General features: G+C 40.6%; 1 protein-coding gene across 1 annotated transcript in view; it reads left to right on the forward strand.

Moving 5' to 3' along the window:
- Window positions 1-1,356: 1,356 nt before the first annotated feature.
- The window catches only part of frem2b (FRAS1 related extracellular matrix 2b), a 56,945-nt gene continuing 33,524 nt past the window's right edge, over window positions 1,357-24,777 (forward strand). The window contains exons 1-2 of the mRNA XM_049575991.1: window positions 1,357-6,520; window positions 7,648-7,737. Coding sequence (XP_049431948.1) covers window positions 1,510-6,520; window positions 7,648-7,737 — 5,101 coding nt within the window. The 5' untranslated portion in view covers window positions 1,357-1,509. The remainder of the gene's footprint in view (window positions 6,521-7,647; window positions 7,738-24,777) is intronic.

Raw genomic sequence — 24,777 nt, forward strand, 5'->3', positions numbered from 1 at the left:
CTAATATATACAAAGGCAGTGGGGTAAATCAAACATACAGAACAGCTGCACCTGTAGCTATGAATACCATGGTTGAGTTAGATATATCAGATATTTTCCCCCAATTTTCTGACATTTAAGTTAACGTGAAAATAGTACAAATGTCATATAGGAGCCTGGTAATGAGACAGTATAAGATTTTGCATGCCCCCCTCTCTCTTCAACATTTTCAGACTACCCCACAGACACATATAAGTCTAAAATATCTGTGATTCTTATCTGGATGTGTAGTGGTGCTTGACATGCCAAAATCAAACCAACTTTTAATATAATTGAGTCATTCTAACCTGCCTTGCTATGCTGCACAATGTCTGTGTGGGTGTCCTCTTAATCAACACTGGCTCTCCAGATGAGTGGCGCAGAGAGACGCTGGATCATGACTGGGCTTGTCAGGAGCCAGAGGAGAATGCTCTGCTGGGGGAAGCGTCTGACACCTGGAGGACCTGTATGATGAGAGAGCAGGATAGCAGAAAATGGGACTATGTCATTGCACGACTCTAATAAATAGAACTTTTGACTCATGATTTAAGAGTGGATTGTGGGCTTTTTTGCAGGGTGAAATATGTCAAGATGAGTAGCCGTGTTGTGGCCACATGGATTGGCTGCATTGCATTACTTGAAGCAGTCAGATTCCTGCAATGCTTCCTTTCCATCAACTCTGATGTGAATAAAAACATACCACAGTCAAAAGCTGGTATAATGACTTTCCTACATCATGTGCCCCCTGTACACAGAACTATAGTCTTACACTGGTCATGAAATTTTATGACGGGCTGGTTTTCAGCAGTAATATGAAAGTGGCATATGTGCATAATATCGAGGATAGTGTGCAATATCTGCCGGAGCATCGTCCCTCATCAGCAGCCCAAACCACGAGAGGGAGACAGAGCTTTTCTCCAGTTAGATTATCAGTGAAGACTCTTCTACAGTTGTTACTTCTGATTGCTTTCCTTTATTGCCAGTCTGGGGTGATTGCGTAGCTTTGATTAGAGAACAAATGTAGATAATTAAAACATAACATCTTACAGTGTAAAATGAAGTAATTCGAACATTATATATTCCTGGTCATACTACAGGCTATAGATCTTCACCTATACCCAAACATCGCATTATTCATGTATTTTTCTCACCTTATCCAACCTGATGAGGTCCAGCCCACGCGGCATCGTTTTGTGTGCCCAGAATGACACCAGCCACGTCCATTTAAAAGCTGACAAACGCATTCCAGCGGAGATATTAACCAATCGGCTGAAAGGAGGGCGTAACTGTCCTTACTCCAGCAAAGCAGGAGTATGAAGTTTATGTTATCAGTGTACAGCTGCTGTGAGAGAATGGTGCACCTTAGTGCCCATAGGTGCGTGATATTATCCAACTCTGATTTTATCTCCTTGCAACTTTAACCGCCGTACTTAGTTTATAAGGCTGTATGCGCAAAGTTCAACGTGTCTCGTTTGCGGTTCCACACTACAAATGGCTTGGATTATTCCCCCGCATCTGCACGGGACTGGCGCTGCTTTTGTTCTGCTTGCGGTGATTCTGACAGGTGATGCAGTTGCGCAGGGTTTTGACAGCTATGGATTATCATACGCCTTGAGGTCCGAGCTGTCAGAGGACACGATATTGGTTGCCAATAATGGGATCCGCGTGCCTTTCGGGAGATCAGTTTTCATTGATCCCATCAACGATTTGGTTATCCAAGTTCAGCCCGGTGATAGATGCAGCATAACGGTCCTGGACAATGATCCTTTGTCTCAGAGGCCTGGACACTTGTCTCCGAAAAAGTTTCCGTGTGAATTTGGCCCCAACGACGTGAAGTATTCTCACTTTGGCTCCAGAAGTCCTCCGAGGGATAGAGTGAGATTACAACTCAGGTATGACACCCAAACGGATACCATTATAATACCATTTATGATGGAGGTGGAAGTCATTTTCACACAGCTGGAAGTGTTAACCAAAAATATGCCACTCACTGTCGAGACACTGCTCGGCATAAGTAACCCCATTGATAGAAGAATTTTAGAATTCACCTATGATAAAAGTGCACAACAATGCAAGATAGCCTCTCTCTCCAGTGGCAGCGTGCTGCCCAGGTATGGAAAACTTGTGGATGAGGACAGCCTGGGAACAATGGTGGACTGTGATGAATTTGTTAAAATGAACATCCGTTATCTGCATACTTTTGCTTTGAAGTCACCAAACAGAGATTACATTCCAATGCTTGTGGAGTTGCATGATAAGGAAGGCAATTTGCTCAAGCAGGAGTTTTTCCAAATTTTGGTGAGGATTAAAGATGGAGAGGAGAACACAGCTCCTAAACCCAGTTTTGTTGCCATGATGATGATGGAGGTAGACCAGTTTGTAATGACAGCAATAACCATGGACATGCTGGCTGCAGAGGATGTTGAGTCTGATCCGGACAAATTAATTTTCAACATCACATCCTCCCTGTCCTTTGAGGAGGGCTACATAGTGAGCACAGATGATAGGAATTTACCAATAACCTCATTTTACCAAGGAGACCTCAAAGACTTGAAAATCGCCTATAAACCCCCTGCTGTGGATTCAGACACTGAGCGGATTTTCCAGATTGAGTTTGAGGTTGTGGACACAGAGGGGGCTGTGTCAGACCCTTTTGCTTTCATGATTGTTGTTAAGCCTATGAACACATTGGCCCCTGTGGTGACGAGGAATACTGGCCAGTTACTGTACGAGGGTCAGTCCAGGCCTCTCTCCAGTTCACAGAATCTGGAAATTAGCGATGAGGACAATTTAGATAAAGTCAAAATCACTGTCATTGATGGGCTGAAACATGGAGAATTAACTGTTCTGGGCTTGAGGAGGAAGTTTTTCACCCCAGCTGACCTTGATGCTGGAGCAGTCATTTATCAACATGATGGCAGTGATACATACAGTGATAATATTATTTTCAGAATGACAGATGGCACAAATGAGGTGGAGTTTCTGTTTCCCATCACTGTTGTGCCAACCGATGATGAGCCTCCCATAATCAATGCCAACACTGGTTTAGTTTTATTCAAAAACCAAATGATGCCAATTTCCTCACTCATGCTCAGTGCCGCAGACATCGACTCAGAGGATTCTTCAATAAAATTCACAATTGAGCCTCCCTTTTCCACGATTGGACAGGTATTGCTGCGTCAGTCTGAGGCCCCAGAGGACCCATCAACCTGGAAGTTTAATACAGAGGATGAGTTGTATGAGAAAGCAGTGACTGAATGGCTACAGCAGGATATTACTGACGGTAAACTGTTTTACAAGCACATTGGGCCTCACAGCACCAGCACAGTCATGGATCAGTTTATGTTTAGAGTTCATGATGACAATGACCCACCAAATCAGTCGGGTGAGAGCTCGTTCATTATCAAAATTCTCCCCGTTGACGATGTCCCACCTGAACTGTACCCTGGCACGACTCTACAAATGACTGTGCATGAGTATCAGCTTACTTACTTCCGAAAGAAATTCCTTCGTTACACTGACTTGGACTCAGAGGATCGGGATCTCAAATACACAATCATCAAGCCACCGACGGATACTGATGAGAACAGCCCTGTTGTATTAGGAGCTTTGGTATTAACTGAAAAGCCAAACACTGAAGTCACAGTTTTCACTCAGGCGCAAATTAACCACCATAAAATAGCTTACAAACCGCCTGATCTCGAACTTGGAATTACCAGCCACGTTTTGCAGTTTCAATACACTGTAGAGGATGTTTCTGGAAATACTGTAGAAGGAGTTTTCACTATATTTTTAAAGCCTGTGGACAACAAGCCACCTCAAATAACCAACTCTGGATTTACTGTGCTTGAACGCGGCAGACATATCATCACAAGTGCTGAGCTGGACACCGTAGACACAGACACAGACAGCAAACAGATATCCTTCACCATTACTCAGCCTCCACTGCATGGCCAGATCCAGTTTACATTCACTGACATGACAAGAGGAGACACTTTCAGCCTAGAGGATATCAGAAATGACAGAATTTCATATATCCATAATGGAGATGAATCAACTGTAGATTCGATGCAAATAGATGTCAGTGATGGCGTCCACATTGTCCCAATTACAATAAAGATTAGTGTGAAGCCAATTGATGATGAGACTCCAACTATCAGTCTCCCAGCTGGCACCATTGGCTCTTACATAGATGTACTGGAAAATGGAGCAACAGAAATCACAAGTAATGTCATTCAGGGGAGAGATGAGGACACAGATGACCTCCGTTTGACCTTTATTGTGGAGGACCCACCATCATTAGGTGAAATCCTGGTGAAAGGCGTCCCATCTGGCACATTCACCCAAGCTGATATCATTAACGGCTTTGTGGTCTATGCTCATACCAGTGGGGAGATAGGCTTGACCACAAAAGAGGACTTTTTCAATCTCACTTTGACAGATATGTCCGATGAGTGGACTGTAGGAGGAAATAAGATCACAGGTGTCAGAGTGCATGTAACTATTCTTCCCCTGGACAGCCAGGCTCCAGAGGTCTTTGTGGGGCCACAGTTCAATGTTCTTGAGGGAGAGAAGAATGTCATTCAAATTCTTCATATAAGCGCTGATGATGCAGACACCTCCAATGATGACCTCCTCTGCACAATCATTGTACAGCCGACCTCAGGGTATGTGGAAAATATCTCCCCTGCCCCAGGCTCAGAGAAATCCAGGTCCGGGACAGCTATCAGTGCTTTCACCATCAAGGACATCAGACGGAATCACATTTACTATGTTCAAAGCATTCACAAAGGAGTCGAGCCAGTGGAGGACAGGTTTACGTTCAGATGCTCTGATGGCATCAATTTCTCTGAAAGGCACTTTTTCCCTATCTCCATAATCCCCTCTAATGATGAAAAGCCGGAGATTTACATGCGAGAGTTTGTAGTTATGGAGGGCATGAACATAGTCATTGACACTCCCATTCTTAATGGTGCTGATGCAGATCTCCCCTCTGATCAGCTCACATTTATTATTACCAAACCCCCCAAGCACGGATTTATTCTCAATCAGCTCACTACTGGCACTATCCCTGTCTCTAACTTCACCTTGGATCAGATCAGGGAGGCCTCCAGCATTGTGTATGAGCATGATGACTCAGAAACCACAGAGGACAGCTTTGATATTGTTCTCACAGACGGAAAGTTCAGTGTAGAGAAAACAGTAATTGTTATGATTATCCCTGTGGACGACGAGACCCCGAGGATGGCAATCAATGATGGCCTTGAAATTGAAATAGGTGACGTGAAAGTCATAAACAGCAATGTTTTAAAAGCTACTGATTTGGACTCTGAGGATAGCATGCTGACTTATATTATTCGCTTTGGGCCCGGTCAGGGGTATTTACAGAGGGCAACGCCTTCTGGGACATTGCAAAATATCACAGTTGGAATGAACTTTACACAGAATGAAGTTGATCAAGGTTTAATTGTGTACATTCATAATGGGCAAGAGGGGATTCGAGACCTCATCAAATTTGATGTGACCGATGGTATCAACCCTTTGATTGACAGATACTTCTATGTCACAGTGGGTGGCATTGACATGGTTTTCCCAGATGTGATCAGTAAAGGTGTCTCCCTTAAAGAGGGGGGCAGAGTTACCTTGACAACAGACCTGCTCAGCACCAGTGACCTCAACAGCCCAGATGAACACTTGGTTTTCACGATCACAAGAGCTCCCATGAGAGGACACCTGGAGTGCACTGACACACCTGGGATGCCCATCTCATCCTTCACACAGCTCCAGCTGGCTGGCAACAAAGTCTACTACATCCACACTTCTGATGATGAAGTGAAAATGGATAGCTTTGAATTTGAAGTGACTGATGGCTACAACCCTGTGTTCCGCACTTTCCGCATCTCCATCACTGATGTGGACAATAAAAAGCCTGTGGTGACAATTCATGGCCTGGTGGTGACCGAGGGAGAGAACAAACTCATCACGCCCTTTGAGCTAACAGTGGAGGACAGAGACACCGTTGACCGCCTCTTGAAGTTCACAGTCACTCAAATCCCAGTTCATGGTCGCCTGCTCTTTAACAACACCCGGCCTGTCACCTCTTTCACAAAGCAGGACCTGAATGAAAACATGATCAGCTACAAGCATGATGGCACAGAGAGTACAGAGGACAGCTTCTCCTTTACTGTCACTGACGGCACTCACACAGACTTTTACATTTTCCCCGACACGGTATTTGAGACGCGAAAGCCCCAAATGATGAAGATTACCATCCTTTCAGTGGATAACGGGGTACCACAGATTGTGGTGAACAAGGGTGCCCCAACGTTGCGGGTTCTGGAGACTGGCCACCTGGGGTTTGTGATCACCAGTAAGACCCTTAAAGCAGAGGACAGAGACAGTGTTCAGAATTCTGTGAACTTTAGGATGACTGTTGCCCCAGAACACGGCTACCTGATCAACCTAGGCAAAGGAAATGCCACTATCAACACCTTCACACAAGGTAAGAGAGCTACATTTCAAACAACTTTGCATTACTGTGACATGCTGTTAGATTTGTAACACACTGCAAGGGCTCATATTGGAGACAGTTTTTTAATTCCCTTGAGCCCACTCTCAAACTTGCTTTACATTTACTCACTCTGCTAAATGTACTCCCTTGTGATGCCTGAAAAATGCTGAGTTCAAACATAAGATTTTTGTTTTCACTCAGGAGACTGCCTATTTACAGAAATGAAGTATGCCAGTGCCTCAGGCTGACCAGATCTCACTAGGAGAGTGCATTTTTCAAACAGTGCCTAATGTATTTCACTTTGGGAGAGAAATGATGGTGATTTGTATATTACCAGAGTCATATTTTCTAACAGAGGGAAAGGGGGTTACAGACATGATGATAGATAGGTGGAATGCATGGCTCACAGCAGACCACTGGCTATGCAAACATAAGTACATATGTTATATTTCAAGCAGACCAGAGGGGTGTCTTGGTAAATCTTAGTAAATGCGAAATATCAGGGTAGCAGCATCAGTGTACAGTCAATATCCATGTATTCCCTACTTTTATTTACTGAGTCACTGTGAGATGCTTTCCCCAAGAGGCCTGTTCAATATTTCAAGAGTTCTCACAAGAATAAACAGACAGTAAATAAAGACACTATCTCCTGGGCATTTGAAAATCGTGGCTATGCATTTTTATGCATCGGTCCCTTTGAAGGGAAATGTTTTGACATCAAATATTGAAGACAGCAAGGGCTGTAAACGCCACAATCTTCCAGATCCAGGGCTATAAAGAACCTTGTCTAGCACCACACTATCAGGAGGGCAAACAGACCACTGTGATGGAGCCCCAATAATCAAGCTTTTCTTTATGTTATTTGTCATTCAGGAGTCTAGATATACAGTCCTTGTTACCAGGCAGTTTCTCCTTTCAGATACCCCAGACAGCAGGCACATATCTTCGCACCGTCTCAGCGTCCAGTCTTAAAGCAGGGCTCGAGTGAAGTTATTGACAAAAAGTCTGTTAGGAACAAACTGGGCATATTTCCCATTTGTCATTTCAGTCTCATAACTAATGTAAACTTTTATGATAAGTCTATCATGGATATTTATGCAAATGTGTTTCTTTTTCAGCTGACATTGACGACATGAACATATGCTATGTTTTGAGGGATGGCGACAATGCTACAAATGACATCTTCTATTTCTCCATTGAGGACAGTGGTAAGTTAATTGACCTGAACATGTCCTTGTGAAATTATACTCTGTGGTAAGCACACCATTAAGATGCTGAATTTTGAACTTTAAGAAACTCTTACTTATTTTCAAAGGGAAAGGAAAAGCATGTGTGTGCTTCATAATGTGCCTAATTTAGCAGAATTACTAAGCAAAAGCTGTGTGCACAGATGGGAGGAATTTCCAGAACAATAACTTTACACTGCTCCTTATTTCAGCATGAGTTAATGATAGGATAGGCATGCAGTGAACAACACGGAAAGAATAATATACTCTTTATTGCTAACTTTTGTTTATGTCATGCTCCATTAATTTCTATTTAACCAATAGTTCTTAAACAAAAAATCTGAATGTCAGAGCTTCCACGCTTATTAGCCTTTATCTGAACATTCATGTTAGTCTTATTGTGCAGTATAACATAGGTACAGTCCTATAGCACCCCACCCATGATAGCCCATTATTGTTTTGCGTAGAACAGCTTCCTTATTTAGAGAGTAATGATTAATTTAGCAAGTAAGTAATTAGTAGAACAATTAGTAAAGACCTTCCTTCCACTGTAGATATATAATCAGGCACAGGCTCAGTGAATGGTTTGAGGCAATCATGCCGGTGTTGCCGATTAGCAGAAGCAGCGTGCCTGACAGTGTGTCCTTTCTGCTACCCTTCAGCCGTGATGAGTGAGCACAAAGGACCTTTCTAATAGGGGCCCTCTTTTCCCACAAGCACCTCAGTGGGCCCCCATACACATTTTCTCATCTCTCGACTCGGGACTAATCTGTGGCTTCAGTTGAATAATAGACAGGTTAACATCAATGCCAACAGGTGGATGGGGTGCTAATGAGTGATGACTAAAATGAAGGGGACAACTCCTTATCAGAGGGTGATACTGAATGCAAGTGCTTTACCTGAGCTGCTGGCAAATGCCAAGCCCATGCAGAGCTCTCTTGTTGTTGAGTGAGGTTCAGTTGGTGCCTTTACTATTGTCTCAATTGGGTTATTTTTCAAGGATCTCTCTGGACTTTCCTTCCTCTGTCGCATTCTTTCACTTTTTAGCTTGGTTAATGCTTGATGACATGTATCCCGCACTGGTAGTTTATCTTTCAGAAATGGCAATTAGATTCACTTTTTCCAGCACTCCCTTCAATTTTTACATCACTTTTAGACTTGATAAGAGGATTTAAAACAGCATATGTTGTATTCTGCCCTCATTCATAGTTGTGTGCTCAAATAATACAAAATATGAAATTGCAACAGTCACATCACATAGCTCTAAGTTGTCATTCAGTGGCATGGGACTTGTGCTTTATGTTTGCACCTAAATGGCCTGACAAATTGCTCGAGTCTTGTTGGATGACCCATCCATAAGGATTCAACACATACTGCACTGCAGCTTGTAAGGCAGTCAGTGAACATTTTTTTAATAAGATTTAAGCTGTGCTGGTGGCTGCCCTAAATCCCCAGACAGAGCCTCCAGCTCTTTGAACAGTCGTGTTGGGGAGGAGCTGAATGGTGTTCACTGGCACACAGCTGCACTATGTCATGTTCAGCGGTGGAAAACATTCTCCTCCTCACTTCAAGTTCATTGGGAAATTTACCAACTGCACTTGGCATTTTTTTTAGGGTGAAAAGTTACTTTTCATGTTGCAGCTGCTCAGTGGGATTCCAGGAGTTTTTGGCTAACAGCTGTGATGAACCATGAATGTGTGCACAGCTTTAAGTATGTGTATGACTGCCAATTAATATTGGCAATGAAATGTTTCAGCATATGAATGAGTTTTAGGGTTGTGGCGTGTTTACAGTACATACATACAATACTAATACAATACTGTGAGGCAGGATTGAAACCAGGGTTGTAGCTAATAATGGTTGATTATCCCCTTAAAACAGCTGATTAATCATTTAATCTATAACATGGCAGAAAGTAGTAATTAAAACCCTTTTACATTTTCAGTGCCGGACCTAGCACATTTTACACCCTAGGCAAACTTCCCCCATTTTCTCTTACTCTAATGCGCTCCACATACCCACCACTCCACCATACCCATAAATGCTCTTGCATGTTCTGACTGTGATGATCACTCACTGATAAACTAGATTGACTAGAGGTGGTACCCCTACTGCCACTTTTGGCTTCTTCTTGGAGGAAGATCCACCTCAGGACAATTTCCATTGCGTGAAGGAGAGGCCTTCAAATTGCTTGTTTCATCCAAATAAATATAATGATATTCTTAAAATTTTCAGTAATGTAAAACAGTGAAAAGCAGCAAATCATTATGTTTTTGGAAGCTGATGACAGCACACCTAACAAGATCTAGCCTGATAAATTATTTTAACAATTTATCAGTTGTCACTCTTACTGTAGATTAATTTTCAGTTTATCTGACAATTGATTCATTGTCTAATCATCTCAGTTCTAGTTAAAGCCACTAACCTATCTCTTATCTCTTTGCCCTTTGCTTAAAGATGGGTTGTCTGCACTAAGATCAGTGCCCCACACATACAATTGTTAAAGGATTTGTACTGACTACATTGTCAATGCAAAATTAGAGTGACTTAAAACCTGAATTCATTGTATGGCAGGGCACACATTTTTTCTCTTGGCATGTTGTTTTGCAACAGGAAAATGAATGGAAAGTGCCAAGCCATTCATTACCCTCAATCCAAATACTCATAGCAGTTTGACCACAAGGTTGTTTTAGCCGTTGAAGCTGAGATCATGGTTTCACTGAGAGATGGATTGTCTTGGAGCAGGGCACAGTCTTGGCTTTTTTAAATTGAGCTGCCAGGGGCTGAGCTCTTCTTGGCAGCAGTGCATCTGCTGCTTGATGTGTCATTTCAACTTGGGCTGTTCAGAGTCTTAATTTAAATCTATGTTTAATCTGAACTACTCTTGTCAATTGTTTGGCACACTTCTGTGTGAATATTGGCTGCAATAATGACCTTTGCTTTAAGTGGTGAAATATTCATGAATTTATAAGAACGGGATGGCAAACACTCAGTAGGATGTTTGCTTAGCTGGATAAATTATTGTTATGCAATTTAGATGAAGAGAAGTTGCTGCTTCACTCAATTAATTTGGCCACATATAGACAACAGATGGGCTTTTTGCCACAAATAATAACATGGCAATTAGGCCACATCCCAAAATGCTTATCATTTTTAATTAGTACGTGTCACAATAAAAGGATTTTTACTATCTGACTAAAACACTATTTCTAGCCCTGTTTTGGTAGAACAAACATAATGACAAAACTGACAACAATTATATTGAAAATTCTTTGTAATACTGTATAATCATTGGTAATTTGTGGACTTTATGTATTATTTTTTCCTCTGTCTCTAGTTCCTTCCTTATTTTAGAGATCTTGCACCCTGCCTTACAGCTTTATTTAAAGTGCTCCTTTTTTTTCCAAAAAGGAGATAACAGGGCTTGTTTTCTCAGAGCTGCTTGTGTGTCTTACTATTTGTCAAGCTTGTCAAAGCTTCGAATGAATGATCACAGAGGACTGATATTCCACATATTAATTTGTGGGTGTCTGTTTCCTGTTTTAACAAGATATCACACCTGGACAGCGAAGTCATGAACAGACGAGTGGGACTGAAACCTCTTAAAATGCTCAGAAATTGTCTTGTTTAGGACACAACTCGTATCTGGATGTTTGTATATCTATGTGCGCTGGGGAGGGGACTGATTCTGTCATTCTAAGTCAGTTAATTGCTATGTTTTGGTGGACTCCAGCCCACCCCTTGTGTCCTGAGGATTCGGGTGTATTCAGGTGAGCTTACCTGTGCACACACAAGCCCTGGCATTCCCAGGCAATTGTTTGTGGAGCTGAATCCCTGTCTGCCTGCAGCCAGTCAGTCAGCATCAGGGATGTTCCTACTGACAGACAAACTGCTGTAGCCTTTGTTTTTCATTCCAAGCACTCACTACCAACTCATTTTTTAACTGAGCTTCAAAGAGGCAGCAAAAGATCATTGATTGTTCAGTTCATAAAAATATGCTACTTCTGAAGGTCAAACTCCACAGCTATGTCCAAAGTTTCCTTGTGTTTCCCATTTGGCTTGTGAGATTTGTTTAGTATGTGCATAGAGTATGAAAATCAATTATTCAGATTTATAGATGAATGAGTAAAATTCCTGACTGGAGCATTTTCTTCTGACATAGCAGCCTCTGAAACAGAGAGAAATTTTCCTCCTTTCAAGTTTCCAGTGCAAGTCAGCACCGCCCTCCTCAACAAGCGTGTTTTGTTTGTTATTTCTGCTTCGTGTAACAAGATAAGCTCAGGTCATCGTGAGTACCTTGACCTAATAAATCCTCCGGAACCATTTCGGAATGCAGTAACATCTGCCGTGTAGATCTTCTACATCTTCCATGTTATCTATGTGTAATCGCTTGTGACACTGAGTGCATATTTGAATCCGTTTCCCTCGTCTCCCCTCCTGTCTAATCCCAGGTTAGGGGGGATTATCTTTCTCTCCATAGCGTGCTAGAGCACAACAAAAGTAAGGGGAAACATGCACTCACATGCAGTTGTGAGGTTAATATAGACTTGGTGTATGCTATAATATCCCCATCGCCACACAGGTGATGACTCTGCAGTTCTCTGTGTGTTTCTATCCTGTTATTAATGAAAATGTCTCCCCTACACTTTTCTTAGGGTGTATAATATTCCTCTGTCCTTGGGAACCTACAGTATAATGTAAATCGTATGGATAAAGTATGCTTTAAGCTTCAGCAAATTACATAGCTGGTCCAGTTGTTGTGTTTTAAAGGGATTTTTGGGGCGTTAGGTTTTCCTCACATTCCATCTGTGCTGCAGCCAATAAAATATTAGGTAGTCCTTTTATTGTTATGGAAAAATGCTTTGTGATAAAACATCTGGAAGTTGATTAGAGGAGCTATTCCTGGGTAACAGCTGCTTCACTTTGGGGATGAAAAACTGAATTACAGCGAGGATTTGGGCTAATCGTTTTAGATGGAGAGTGATTTTCGCGTCTCACTGATCCCTTATGACCTTAGCCGCTAACTTTGAGTTATAATTTTCTCACCGGTCTGCATTGCAGTTGTGTTTGCAATGCTTACAACCCAGCACCAATCTTCTCTATTCAACACAACACAGCAAGGTGTATCTGCAAATTATTTTCCTTCAATGTGCGTGAACAGCAGAGGAGTAAAGTCTTTTTCTTCTTAGAAAAAGCATAAAAAAGCCAGTATTAATGATTGGCTCATTGTACAACGAAGTCAGCCAAAACATGTTGATGAGAGGTTTCATTTTCATATCATGAATAAGCCAATGAAGATTTTTCTTTTTACTTGAATTTCCTTGGCTTACGTTTTTTGGATTGCTATAAGCAGTTTGTTTTATGCTTCTTTTTCTCCATTGTAGTTAGTTTTCTCCAAATGCTGCCAAATACTGCCAAAAAAAATCTGTGTTTAGTCAAAAAAAAGCATTGTCTACTGTTTGAGATGTGTCTACAGGGACAGGAAAAGAGAGCTCTTAATGTATTAATGATCAATTATGATTTAGAAGAGTGACAGCATCTCATAAATTTATCATTACTGTAGTGATTGCATATCACATAGGATTTGGGTTAAATGTGGCAAGGACCCTTTCACACTGATGTGCCCTCATTTTCCTTTTAAAAACGAGAGGGGAAAACCTTATGTGATGATTCCCTTCCTCTGTCTTAATACGCTGCCAAAGTAAGTGTGTGGAGCCAAGGTTAACAAAGCAAAGGCAAATTCCCAAAAGTATAGAAACCCCAGGCCCAGGCTTGTTCCCTGGATGATGATATGTGTCGTCATACCTGCCTTAGGATATCAGTCTAGCAGAACTGGGGTTGTTCAAGCAATACATTTGTAGAAAATCCCTCTTATGTGGAAAAAGTGTGTCATCCCATCAGTCTAGAAAAAGACATATAGCTCTCTAGCACTGGCAATAGGAGAAGACAATAAATGTGGAAAATGGATTGAAACCATTTTAGTGTCTTTTCATCTACAATGAAAGCAAAATTAAAATCTCAGTCTCTTATGGGAGCACTCCATTTGTGTCTTGTTTGATTTTTGGCCGTAACATATCAAACACTTTAATGAGACTGTGTTTTGACAAATCTGATATTCCCAAAAAACAGCAGGAACCCTAAGCCCCAGTCGTTGCTGTGACATCTCTCTTTTCACAGTGGCAGAGCTTTTGTTCAATTTTGCAAAATCACTCTGGATAATGTGTTTTTGGCCCCTGAATCCCAGCAGTGGGCCGGAGCTGCTCCTCTCAGCCCTGCTGCATGATAAGCCTGTGACAGCTGGGCTAAGGCTGTAGTGTCACAACTCTCTCCAGCTTAGCCAGGGTTTCAGGCTTGGAGCCCAATGCAGGGTACATCTCCTTTGTAGACATTTTTTATGCAGAAACATTCACACATACACAGTCGCACGCACAAATCACCCACCATCTATCCATCTCGGGGCCAGCTGCCTGATCCCATAATCAGAGATGAAGCTGGCACTGCTAAAATGTTGCATCAAGATGCTGGGCATCAACTGCAGTTTAATTGATAACTGCTTTGTCTTTGATTTCAAGCTGTTGTCTCTTTTGATTAGGCTGCTATGATGTAGGCCAGGCAAAAATCAGCTCCTTTCATTTTGGTATCATCAGCATTTCAGTATGCCAAGAAAATATATACAGTACTGGGGAATTGAAAATGTTACACAGTTTGAAGTAAACTCTCTTGAGAAGGTTTGCATTTCATATTCTCCCTATGAACATGGTTGGAGTGTCTTGAGAGTAACAGGGCTCTCATCTCATAAAAGGTGCTGATGAAGTCCTTTGGGGATTCTGTGTGTGGATCAAGCTCCCTCTCACCACCACCTCCACCACCACCTGCTTTCCTCCATAAGGGAAGCCTGATAGGCAGGATATGAGAAGCCATCTAGAAGAGAATTGGGAGGGAAGAGCAGTCAGAAGAGATGAAAGATAGAAGTGCTCTGTTGGTCCCATTATTGGTGGGGGCAAGGCGTCAAGCTGCTTCCTGTCGCCTGTAGCGATGGCATGAATGTGCTGATGTGCAGTTCACTCTCTAAACACCGCCTGTGTTGACAAGTTGTGAGGGCTCAAAAGTAGTAGGTGAGCCCTGCAGGTATGCAGCCTCATCTACATATGAATAGAAATTATTATGATATTTGCCATAGACTTGATTAGTCTACCGCAAATATAGGCTCATCTTCTTTTAAATTCTTGCTCCATGTGGCTTTGAGGAGCATAAAAAAGACATTAAAACATGTGTGGAACAACTGGGGAAATGTCCAGAGCGCCAGATCATCCCTCCCCCCATGAAGAATAGTGAGGAATGTCTTGCTGCCTGAAATTAACTAGACCATGCCTGGGCTTATCTTGGTTTTCCAGGACCTGGGCTTTGAGTGAGGAGTTACATATTAATAAGTAAATGGGAAGAGGGAAACAAAGATAGGCCACAGGGTACAGGTCTAGACCACTTGGCAATCTGATACAGCAGTTACATTTAGCTCCTTAAATCCCGAAGTAATTGGCAGAAGCTATTACAATTACCTCTAAATTGTTCTGTAATACTTTAAAGGTTATCACTGGTCAGTGAGTCATAGGCAAAAACCCTTATTTTCAGCACACTGTGCTTCATTAAAGGCAGGGGACATTTAGTGCTATTGGACCCTTGTGAAACCTTTGGGATAGTCAGCTAACAGATTTAATTGACACTTAATTTACCTTCTAAAGAGAGTTAATAATTTTTAAAGGGCATTCTGTGTGCGTGACTTAAAATGTCACAGATAGAGGTGTTGGCAACAATGCAATTTCTGCATTCCTCTCATGTTTATCCCCTTTGACTTTTAGCTTTTGTCCTTCAGATCTAATAGTTTTCTGTGTCTGTGAAATAGAAGTCATCTCATGTTATTACTTTATTCTATTCCTCGGGGGTCCAGGTGTTGAGCTCCATACACCAGGTCGTGCATCTCTGAGTTAGCTTTGAACACCTATGGTCTCTGAATAGCAGCCTGACATAGAGAGCAGCTTTTTGAAGCTTGTGAACTTTACTTTTTGTTGAGAGTTTTTGACGTATTTGATGCTAACTTTATGTGGCATGTTTGCAGAGTTTTTGCCATTTATTGTCAGGTGTCTTTAGATTTAGAAACACTTTGTTGCTATTTCAGAATAATGACTGCTGATACAACATCATTGCTTATCACAACTGCTAATAGAATGGTCAGTTGATGGTGTAATAACCATTCTGTGTAGATGTCATTTGTCAAGTTTGAAATTATGAGTTTTTAAATTATGTGTGACTATTTTAGTTATCTGCTGCAAAACAAATCTCCCATCAAACAATAAAAATAATGACTATAAAGATTGAAATGTCAGCTCATGTTATGTGGCTTAAAACTCTGCATTCAGTACAGGCTTGAATAGTTCAATACATGGTAAGCTACTGATTAGTATAATCTATGTTATACTCTTACAGCATTGAGCCATTGCATTAAATTGCCTGCTAAAAATATAACATGGAAAACTGTAAAATAATTGTGATAATTACAGTATATTATGAAAATGCATTTTCTATTCAACCATTGCACGAGTGTTGCTTACATTCAGAAACTAACACAGTGACAATAGTTTGCCCAAATTATAATTATATATATATAATTATACAGAATTATACAATCCCTGTACACAAATACGCTTTGGAATGTTATTTGCATGGCCACTACTATACCCACAAAGTCACAGAATTCATCCTTGCAACTACCAGAGTGTCCCTGACTTTGCACAAAAAATTCATTCTCAGTAGACATCCAGAAGTTGTCGTTTTTTTTTGTTTTTGTTACAATGATTCAAACCCCAGGAAGAAATACATGCAGTTTGAGGGTCTAAATAAGAAGTTGAAAGCATCCTTAGAAGTAATCTTCTTTTAACATACCTGTAAATGTTTTTGAACCCTGGGTTTGTTTCACTGCACAGACTAATCTGCAGTCCAATATTACGAGAAGGAGACAATAACAACACTAAATCCTTAGACATTTTCTCCCCTCTTTTCATGAATGCAGACTAGCATGCTTATCTTTAACATGCAGGTTTGCGCAGTTCTTTTCACCAGTCATAAACAAAGAACCAAGAGTCATTTAACACTTCTTACTTCTGAAATTACCATTTCAGCTTTTCAGGGAGCGTTTTCCTCTCAGGCAAAAGCCTTTCTACATGTGAGGATTTGCAAGTAACAACTGTGAAATACAGCTGAAACATGTTGTTATAAATGAAACCAGTGAAGGCCCTGAGAACAGCCTCAACAAACACCCCGCTCTATTAGTATGGAGCACATGAGTCTGTGGGACTGGGATGGGGTTTTATATTCTATAGCCTCACACTGCTGCTTTCAGCAAACAGTCCACCATTATTCGATCTGACAAGAGAGCAAACACTGTGCATTCAAGGGTCAAGAAAAAGCACGTCCCCCTGTCTTTGTCAAGTCCCTTCATCCCGCATCCTTACGTTGCTTTGTTTCCTCTCACATTTTCACACTTCCTCTTGTATCCCCTTGTTATTTCACTACCTACGTTCTTTGCTATTCTGTCGCCAGCAGCATTGGAGAGTTGACTTACATTTAGCACATGCACTTGTAACAATGCAAGCCTTTCAGTTCTTGGGATGGAGACAAATTTTTGTCTCCATGAGCTCATCTGTTCAGTCAGGGAGTGTCTGACATGACTTGAAAATAAATGTGTTTTCCAAGATTAACCCAATAAGGATTGTTGCATGTTATTCTTTTACAACCTTCACCTTATTTATAAAGGTGTGGTAATGAGTTAATATATAATCTGTAAATGGTTGTAGATATATTTTTGCAGGTTTCCCCTGACACTATATCTTTTTCAGTGGGTCACACAATTACCAAAGCTACTTTGGCATCATGGCTGTCTGGGTGTTCATACTGTATGCAATTGACTGGTAATGAGCGAAACACTCTTGATTTTAAATCCACAATGACCTTTACGAGTGAATGCTGAAGAAAGCCCTGCAGCTGCTAATTCAGCCTTTTGTTGTTATTTCCCCTGCTATTGAGAGTTTAGGCTTTTGCTCTCTAAACCGTGAGGCTGACTGTTAATTAAGACACTTGAGGCTGCATCCTTTTTGACAGACAGGAATGCCATTCAAGGGCAATCAAGGAATACTTTGTCTGACCTCACCTACAGAATCGACACAAGCAAAGCCCTCAGCAATGACTTGTGTGCCTCTTTTGGATGGGTTCCGAAACGCAAGGTTGACTAATTGATTTATGTTCTCACTTGTACAGAGATACACGAGAATTTTACTTTTCATCCTTTCATTTTTTTTAATCACAGTAATTATTCTGCTAAACAAACCCCAGCAAAAAAAATGCATCTTACAGTCTGAATATCAGTGGAATTATATTGTACATTTTTCACATGCATGATAGTGTTTAATGAAGAAATGAAAGTTTATTCTAAATCTCTGCAAAGAGAGTTAATATAAGTCATGATCTTGTTAATGATTATAGCTTAACCAAAAAGAAGGAAATACTCTAGAATAACTTGTACCCAACCAAGTCTGAACAGTCTGTTTCCAAGCCCTAATGATGTAGCCATGATCAGGGATAAGTCATGACCTTGGGTGCTTGGCAGGACACCCTGTGCCCCTGGTTAGAAATCAGCAACCCGCGACAGAGCAGATCTTCTGCAGAGTTGTGCATCCAGAGTTGGCTGCCTGCTAATCCTTAAGGTGTTTGGAACGATTCTGTTTCAACTAATATTTCTAGGCGAGGCTAATAGGATTATACTTAAAAACCCAGGATGTTTGCTTGTATGGGATGCCAGTAATTTCTAGACACAGAGAAATGGTGACCTTAGTAAATATCCAGAGGGTACTGTATCTGAGTTGTTTTTCTCTCTGCTCCTTGGACTTTTTTTTTTAAAGTACACCATTGATTCATATTTTTTAACAAATTAATTTTTAATGTTCCTCACTAACTTTAAAGAATGCATCTCTCCAGTCAATGTGTTGGTTATGTGTAGAGTAGAGTAGCAGATGACAAATGATGTCATTTGTGGCAGTGTTTGAGGACACTAGAGCGTGAAGCAGACTCCCAGGACAGGAGTGACCTTTCCCTACAATCACACTGTACAGTATTTCCTCTGACACAATTCTCTCCTGGGCCACAAATAAAGGAGCCCCATCTGAAACAAGAGCTCTGGGAATTCCTCACTGCCTTTCTACACAGGCAAGAGGGCTCCTACATTGTGACCCAGGAAGTAAGTTACGGAGCAGTTTCCACAACAACCGTATGCTGCAAATCGGAATCAAAAACAGAAACTGTGAGAACGAGAAGGCTGTTGCTATGCTTTAAAGGTCATTTACTGCCTGTCACATTGTGGAGGACAACATTCATAAAAACATTGAACCACCTTCACAGGAGGTACATTTAAATCATAAACTAATAAGTTTTTTTTTTTTTGTTTTTGTTTTTTTTGTTTGTTTTTTTTTACCTTGAATGACTTTCTGTGAATGTTGGTTGTTGGTGCAGAATTTTTAAAATATGTTCTTGTTCTTTTGAGCTATTCAGTTTTTGTGCTCATTCACCCATCACTATTGTGTATTGACTCTGAGCAGTTGAAGTAATTGTCAATCTTAGTGTCAGATTTTGCCTGCGTGAGGCTGAACGAGGGGAAGAATATAATGATTTACATGATTTATTTCTACACCCATAGAGTGCTGAAAATATGTTCCAAAAAGCCTCCAAAATTGTATGGTAATTTCATCACAGCCAACATAACAAGATAACTGTGTTCCCATAGAAATGAATAGGAAGTCATATTTCTGAGCAAGAGGGTAATACAGAGACACCTCTTGGTTATTGCATTTCTAAACAGTGTTAGCAAATGTTTATTCATGAAATGGTCATTGAAAGTTTAAGGAAAGAAAGTAATTCTAGCCGTTGTGCTCCAAATTTGGAAAGAGCGCTGAGAGTTAAATCACCTCTATAGTTGTGGTTCATATGTTAATCTCAAAGAACTTTCCCTGCTGAGAGCAAAGCCTTGCTTGCCTTAAGCCTTGCATGGCTCTCTGACCCAGCACTTTTGTTCAGAAGTGCCTTTGGCCTTTCTTTCAGGCCCCTGAAATGTCGCTTCAGAGTGACCACTGTGTCAGAGCGGACACAGAGGCGACAGCAGCCAGAATGGACCCTGCGGAGCGGCCAGATTTATGGTGGACCAGTTCTGTGAAAGGCTGTGCTTGTAGAAAAGGGTTTAGGGCCTGTGAAATCATAACAGTTCTAAATCTTTCAAGCCATGGCCAACTCGTTACTGCTGATACAAGGCTTAGGGTGATTAGACCATATCGCTCTCTCTCTCTGCTCTGCCATGTGCTTTCTTTCCTTCAACAGGATTATCATATCCCTTTTCCCTTAATTGGAGAGGTGAAAAGTATGCTGGTATGGTCTGGTACATAATGAAACCCGGGGACAACTGATTTTATAGAGTTAATAGAAGTTATGATGATATGTTTTCTTTAAAGCCTTATCATAGATTTTCATTAGAACAGTGTTTGCTATTGATTATTCTCTAGCTTAAATGTAAACTGACCATTTTCTCTCTCATTTCTAGTCCTGGAAGCAAAAGGGAGCTGAAAAAACAAAAACGAATTCCTACTACCCCAGCAGAATTTAAAATGAACAAGATTAAAAGTCGAAAGATCTGCTAACAGCCCCTAGAGACTACACTGTTCGCCATACAATACAATATTAAAATCTTTGATGGGATATAGTGGCAGTTTTGTAGTCTGTTAGAGCATTACTCCTTATGGTGCTTTAAGTTTAAAGTTTATCATCCTCTGGGGATCATAAATAGCCATAGCAAATTTCATAGAGGTCTGACCATTAGTTTTCAACATATAGTGCCTTCAGTACCTAGGGGTTTTAGTCAAGAGGAAAATTTGCCCTGGATAAAAGGTCAAGGATCATCCAATATTAGGATTCATCCTCTGATAATCCTGAATAATCTTAATATTTACAGCCTGGTCAGTAATTGCAGATGTACTTAGCTCAGGATCAAAATGTTTGATAGACAGACCAATAGACTGATTAACCGTTATCACCATCACTTGGCCCTGCTGCTCTGATCTAAGAACAAAAAAGAGATGGTTATATTGTTTGATAAAGATTCAGGGCTTTGAATGAAGGCACTTAAACCTGCTTGATAAGACCTTGTGGCTCCCAGTGTAGGTGCAAAAACTTCCTACCAAGCATTTTGTTATCCACGTTATAAAATATTTGTATGCATGATGCAGGGTTTACTATTTGTAGTACCATTTAGATAATTGTCACTTTGGAACACTATTTATTTTGATATTTCCCTATCATTAAAGTAAACAGTAAAATTAAAATTTATTGAAAGCTTGAGGTGACTGACTCCATGAGCTTAAACTGCCATTACATATATAAAAGGAGGCTAAAGCACTGGTCATAAAAGTGTTTTAGTCTCCTTTATCTGCTGCTAATGAGAAACGAAAAGAAGGAATATACTTCACTGGTATTCAAATGTCATGCCTTTATTATGAAGTTAAAGACGTTAAAATAAGAAGCTCCCGTGGCTTTCTCTTCCAGTGTGGTCTGTTTTAGCAACATTTGAAACGATTTTCTTGTGGATGACACACCTAAAACTAAATTAAAATCTCTGGCCTGTGAGCACTTCTCTGGTTCACGATACAATTATTCATCTATCTTTGTGCTTGACATTTTTATGCTACAGTGGACTAAAGTTATTGCACATCATGGAAACTTTTAGCACACAAAGTCTGCAGTATATGATCATTAAGTATTTTTAGATGCATTGTGTCTATTGAGCAGGATTCACAGGCTTGTCCCAATTTATCCTGCCTAATCAGTATGGTGCTGGCTCTGTGGGCAAAGGGCCGCCTGTCTGTCTGCCTGGTTGAATGAACAGATGAGGGTCCACGGGGCATCATGGCCCCACGATGCTTCATGGTGACCAAATAAGGGCTGTCTGCAACATGTATGCTGGGAGGAGACAGGGGCATTAGGTTGGCACAGTCCAGTCTTTCACATTCTTTGGCTTCTCTCAAAAGGCTTCTGTCCCTCACACATCTACTATGTGAGTGGACAGAACTTGTGTTTAGAAGTGCCGCTACATGAAAAGTAAAAGGGTGTTTGTGAAAAGGTTCATGAAAAAGGCTGGTCAGTAGTTAGAAGAGCAGAGAGTGAACCTTGGTTGACTCTATTATTAAATGAGACTTACACTGCAAGTGCTAAAAGATTTAGAAGAAACCAACAAGTCAGTGTACATGCAGGCAGTCAATTAATTCAGTAAATGAATCAAAATGACTAGCAACTAAAATTTGTACTCAGACTCATTACCATGATTTTAATGAGAATATGGATATTATGTAGAAATACAATGTAACATAAAGCTCATGTGACTCAGTTGATGTGATGTATTCCTTGCATATGATATATGCTTCTGCAAATCAGTGCAAAGACCCTAACACAAGAGATACCGATATTGTTCACTAAATTCTGTCTCACTGCTGTGAGTGCTGGTTAAAGATTAACTGTGGTGTTTTCCTTGGGGCCTCTTTGAAGTGGACTTACTCCAACCCCTGCTTATCTTAATTAGAAAGAAATCTGGAGGAGTGAAGTGGTCCTCTGGAAACGAGCACCTCCACTCCCCAGCTCCCTGAAGGCCACACTGAGGCTTTGCCAGGACTTTAAAGCCTTCTAAACTCAATATTTGCTCATGTCATAGTGTGATTGTATGTAGTGTAAACTGTGAACATAAACCTTTTTTTCCTCTAACATTTGAAAGCGCTGCTGGATGTATCCTTCTCAGATCTTGCTTTATATAGGATATGAATAATTAATAGAGCCACTTTATGTTTGTGAATATTGTTGAAGGCAAACAGGTGTTTAATGTGATTCATCCTGAAAGTGAGAGCAGCCCCTTTGAGGCTTAGCTTGATGTGTAGGCTGTTTCTTCAGTGTCATGTAAATAATTATGTAAAACGTAACCATTTGATGTTGTTATTAAAATGTATGAGGTACTTAGGAAAAAAGCCTGCCAACAAGCAGTTCTAAAATGTCCCTGCCTGAGTGTTCAATTGTAGAAACATGATGATGCATAGCAATTATCTTCGTCATTTTCTAGAGTTATGCGTGAGATCAAGTGTATCAGTGTTGTTATAACCGTGACAAAGTCTGTGCCAACATATGAAGTCAGATAAACAGCCAAGACCTTCTCTGTTTCCATTACCTCAGTGGAGAACGGTCTCCCTCACAACTCAGGGATCACACATGCAGTGTTTACTGGTGGCATGCGTGCCATGCGACTGGCTTTAATCCAAATGGAGCGGGGAGGTCCTGTCATGCACAGGTTGCCTGTCTCCAGAAGACGGATGTGGAACACACAGGAAGCAAAAACCCTGTAGTAGACTTTAAGAATGTGTGAGTTGTAAATTTATCACTTGAGATGTTTTCATTTAAAAAAAACATGGCTTCCAAGTCTGTGTTACCAGTTGATAAAATACAATAATAAGTCCATATTTTCAGTATTTGTTGCTTTAAACACACAATATGCCAAAAACTGTTTACCCTATATAAAGTGTTTTCTTTGTACACATTGTTTATGGTTTTAGATTGAATCGTTTTTCTTATTGTTAGCTTTCTAAAAAGCATAACAGATATCATACTTATTTGTGATTTTATTAAATCATATTAATGCTGCATTGACTCACTAAACAACTTTTGTTGCTGTCCATGTAATTTATTCAGTGCATGTCCCTCATAATAGTTTTATGCTGTTTGTGATGCAAATTGTAATATAACACAAAATAGCAATTTATTTGGGATTAACAGAGGAATCCGCTGTGCACATAAACAGTGGCTTCATGGCTGAACAGACCACTACAGACATTTGAGAAAAGTCATCACACAACCATTTTGACTTCCATATACAGTAGAAATGCTGAGACAAAGTCTTCTCATAGTATGAACTGGGACTTACATCAGGGACTAAGTAAGGGATTTACATCGTTGTACACAACTGTGTGGATGTGGCATCTCTGAGGGTTAAAGAAAGTGGCTACTTTTCAAAAGATGAAGACATTCTGTGTTCACAAAAATTTCATGCAATGTATACAACTAAATGATTCAGCCATTTTGTTCATGTTTCATTAGAGAGAGAGAAAAAAACCAGAGCTTTCTGCTCAAGCTTCACAGTTTCTGCAGCCTTTTGTCCCAATTACATCTCGATGTTAACATCACAGAGTCTATCTGAAGTTCACTCTGAACTGAATTTACAAGGAATATCAGCATCTGTCTTCTGTATTTTTCTTCTTCCTAGCATTTTTGATAAAGCCCATTATATTGCATAAATAATTTCCCCTCGGGGATCAATAAAGTATTTCTGATTCTGATTCTGATTCTGATTCTGATATTGTGGGTGACCAGAACTGCAACGACAAATTAGGGAATGTCATATTTCTTTAGCATCTCACTTTCTTGGTAGTCGTAACTTTAAGGCCTCTATCATGTAGAAAACATCAAAGTAGCTCCATGTGTTCATTGTGAATTAATGAACTTTACTCAGATAAATTTTTCAAATGAGTTGTTGGTTTTGTGTGAGACAGGGGGAATAACACTTTGTGATCCCTATTGTCCTTGAGTGCCATACTGACTTTATGCCTGTGTCCCAGTTATGGCACAATATTGTCATAAAGCACCTATGTTCAGGCATTAAAACTCAATTTTACTCTGTGTGAAAAAATATGTATACTATTAGACTAAATGAAAAAGCTTTGAACAGGTGCAGAGAACATTTCATGCATGCACACACACTCAGACACACAAACTCGTAAATGTATGCGCCCTCACACATAATAAAACACCCAAGGTGAATGTGTATAGGTCTCACCGTGCCCATCGAGGAAGGAAATGGACACAGTGGAGCAGTCAGCTGGATGTAACAGATTTACTGGCCAT

The sequence above is a fragment of the Epinephelus fuscoguttatus genome, linkage group LG5 (genome assembly GCF_011397635.1).
Source record: "Epinephelus fuscoguttatus linkage group LG5, E.fuscoguttatus.final_Chr_v1".
NCBI classification, from domain to species: domain Eukaryota; kingdom Metazoa; phylum Chordata; class Actinopteri; order Perciformes; family Serranidae; genus Epinephelus; species Epinephelus fuscoguttatus.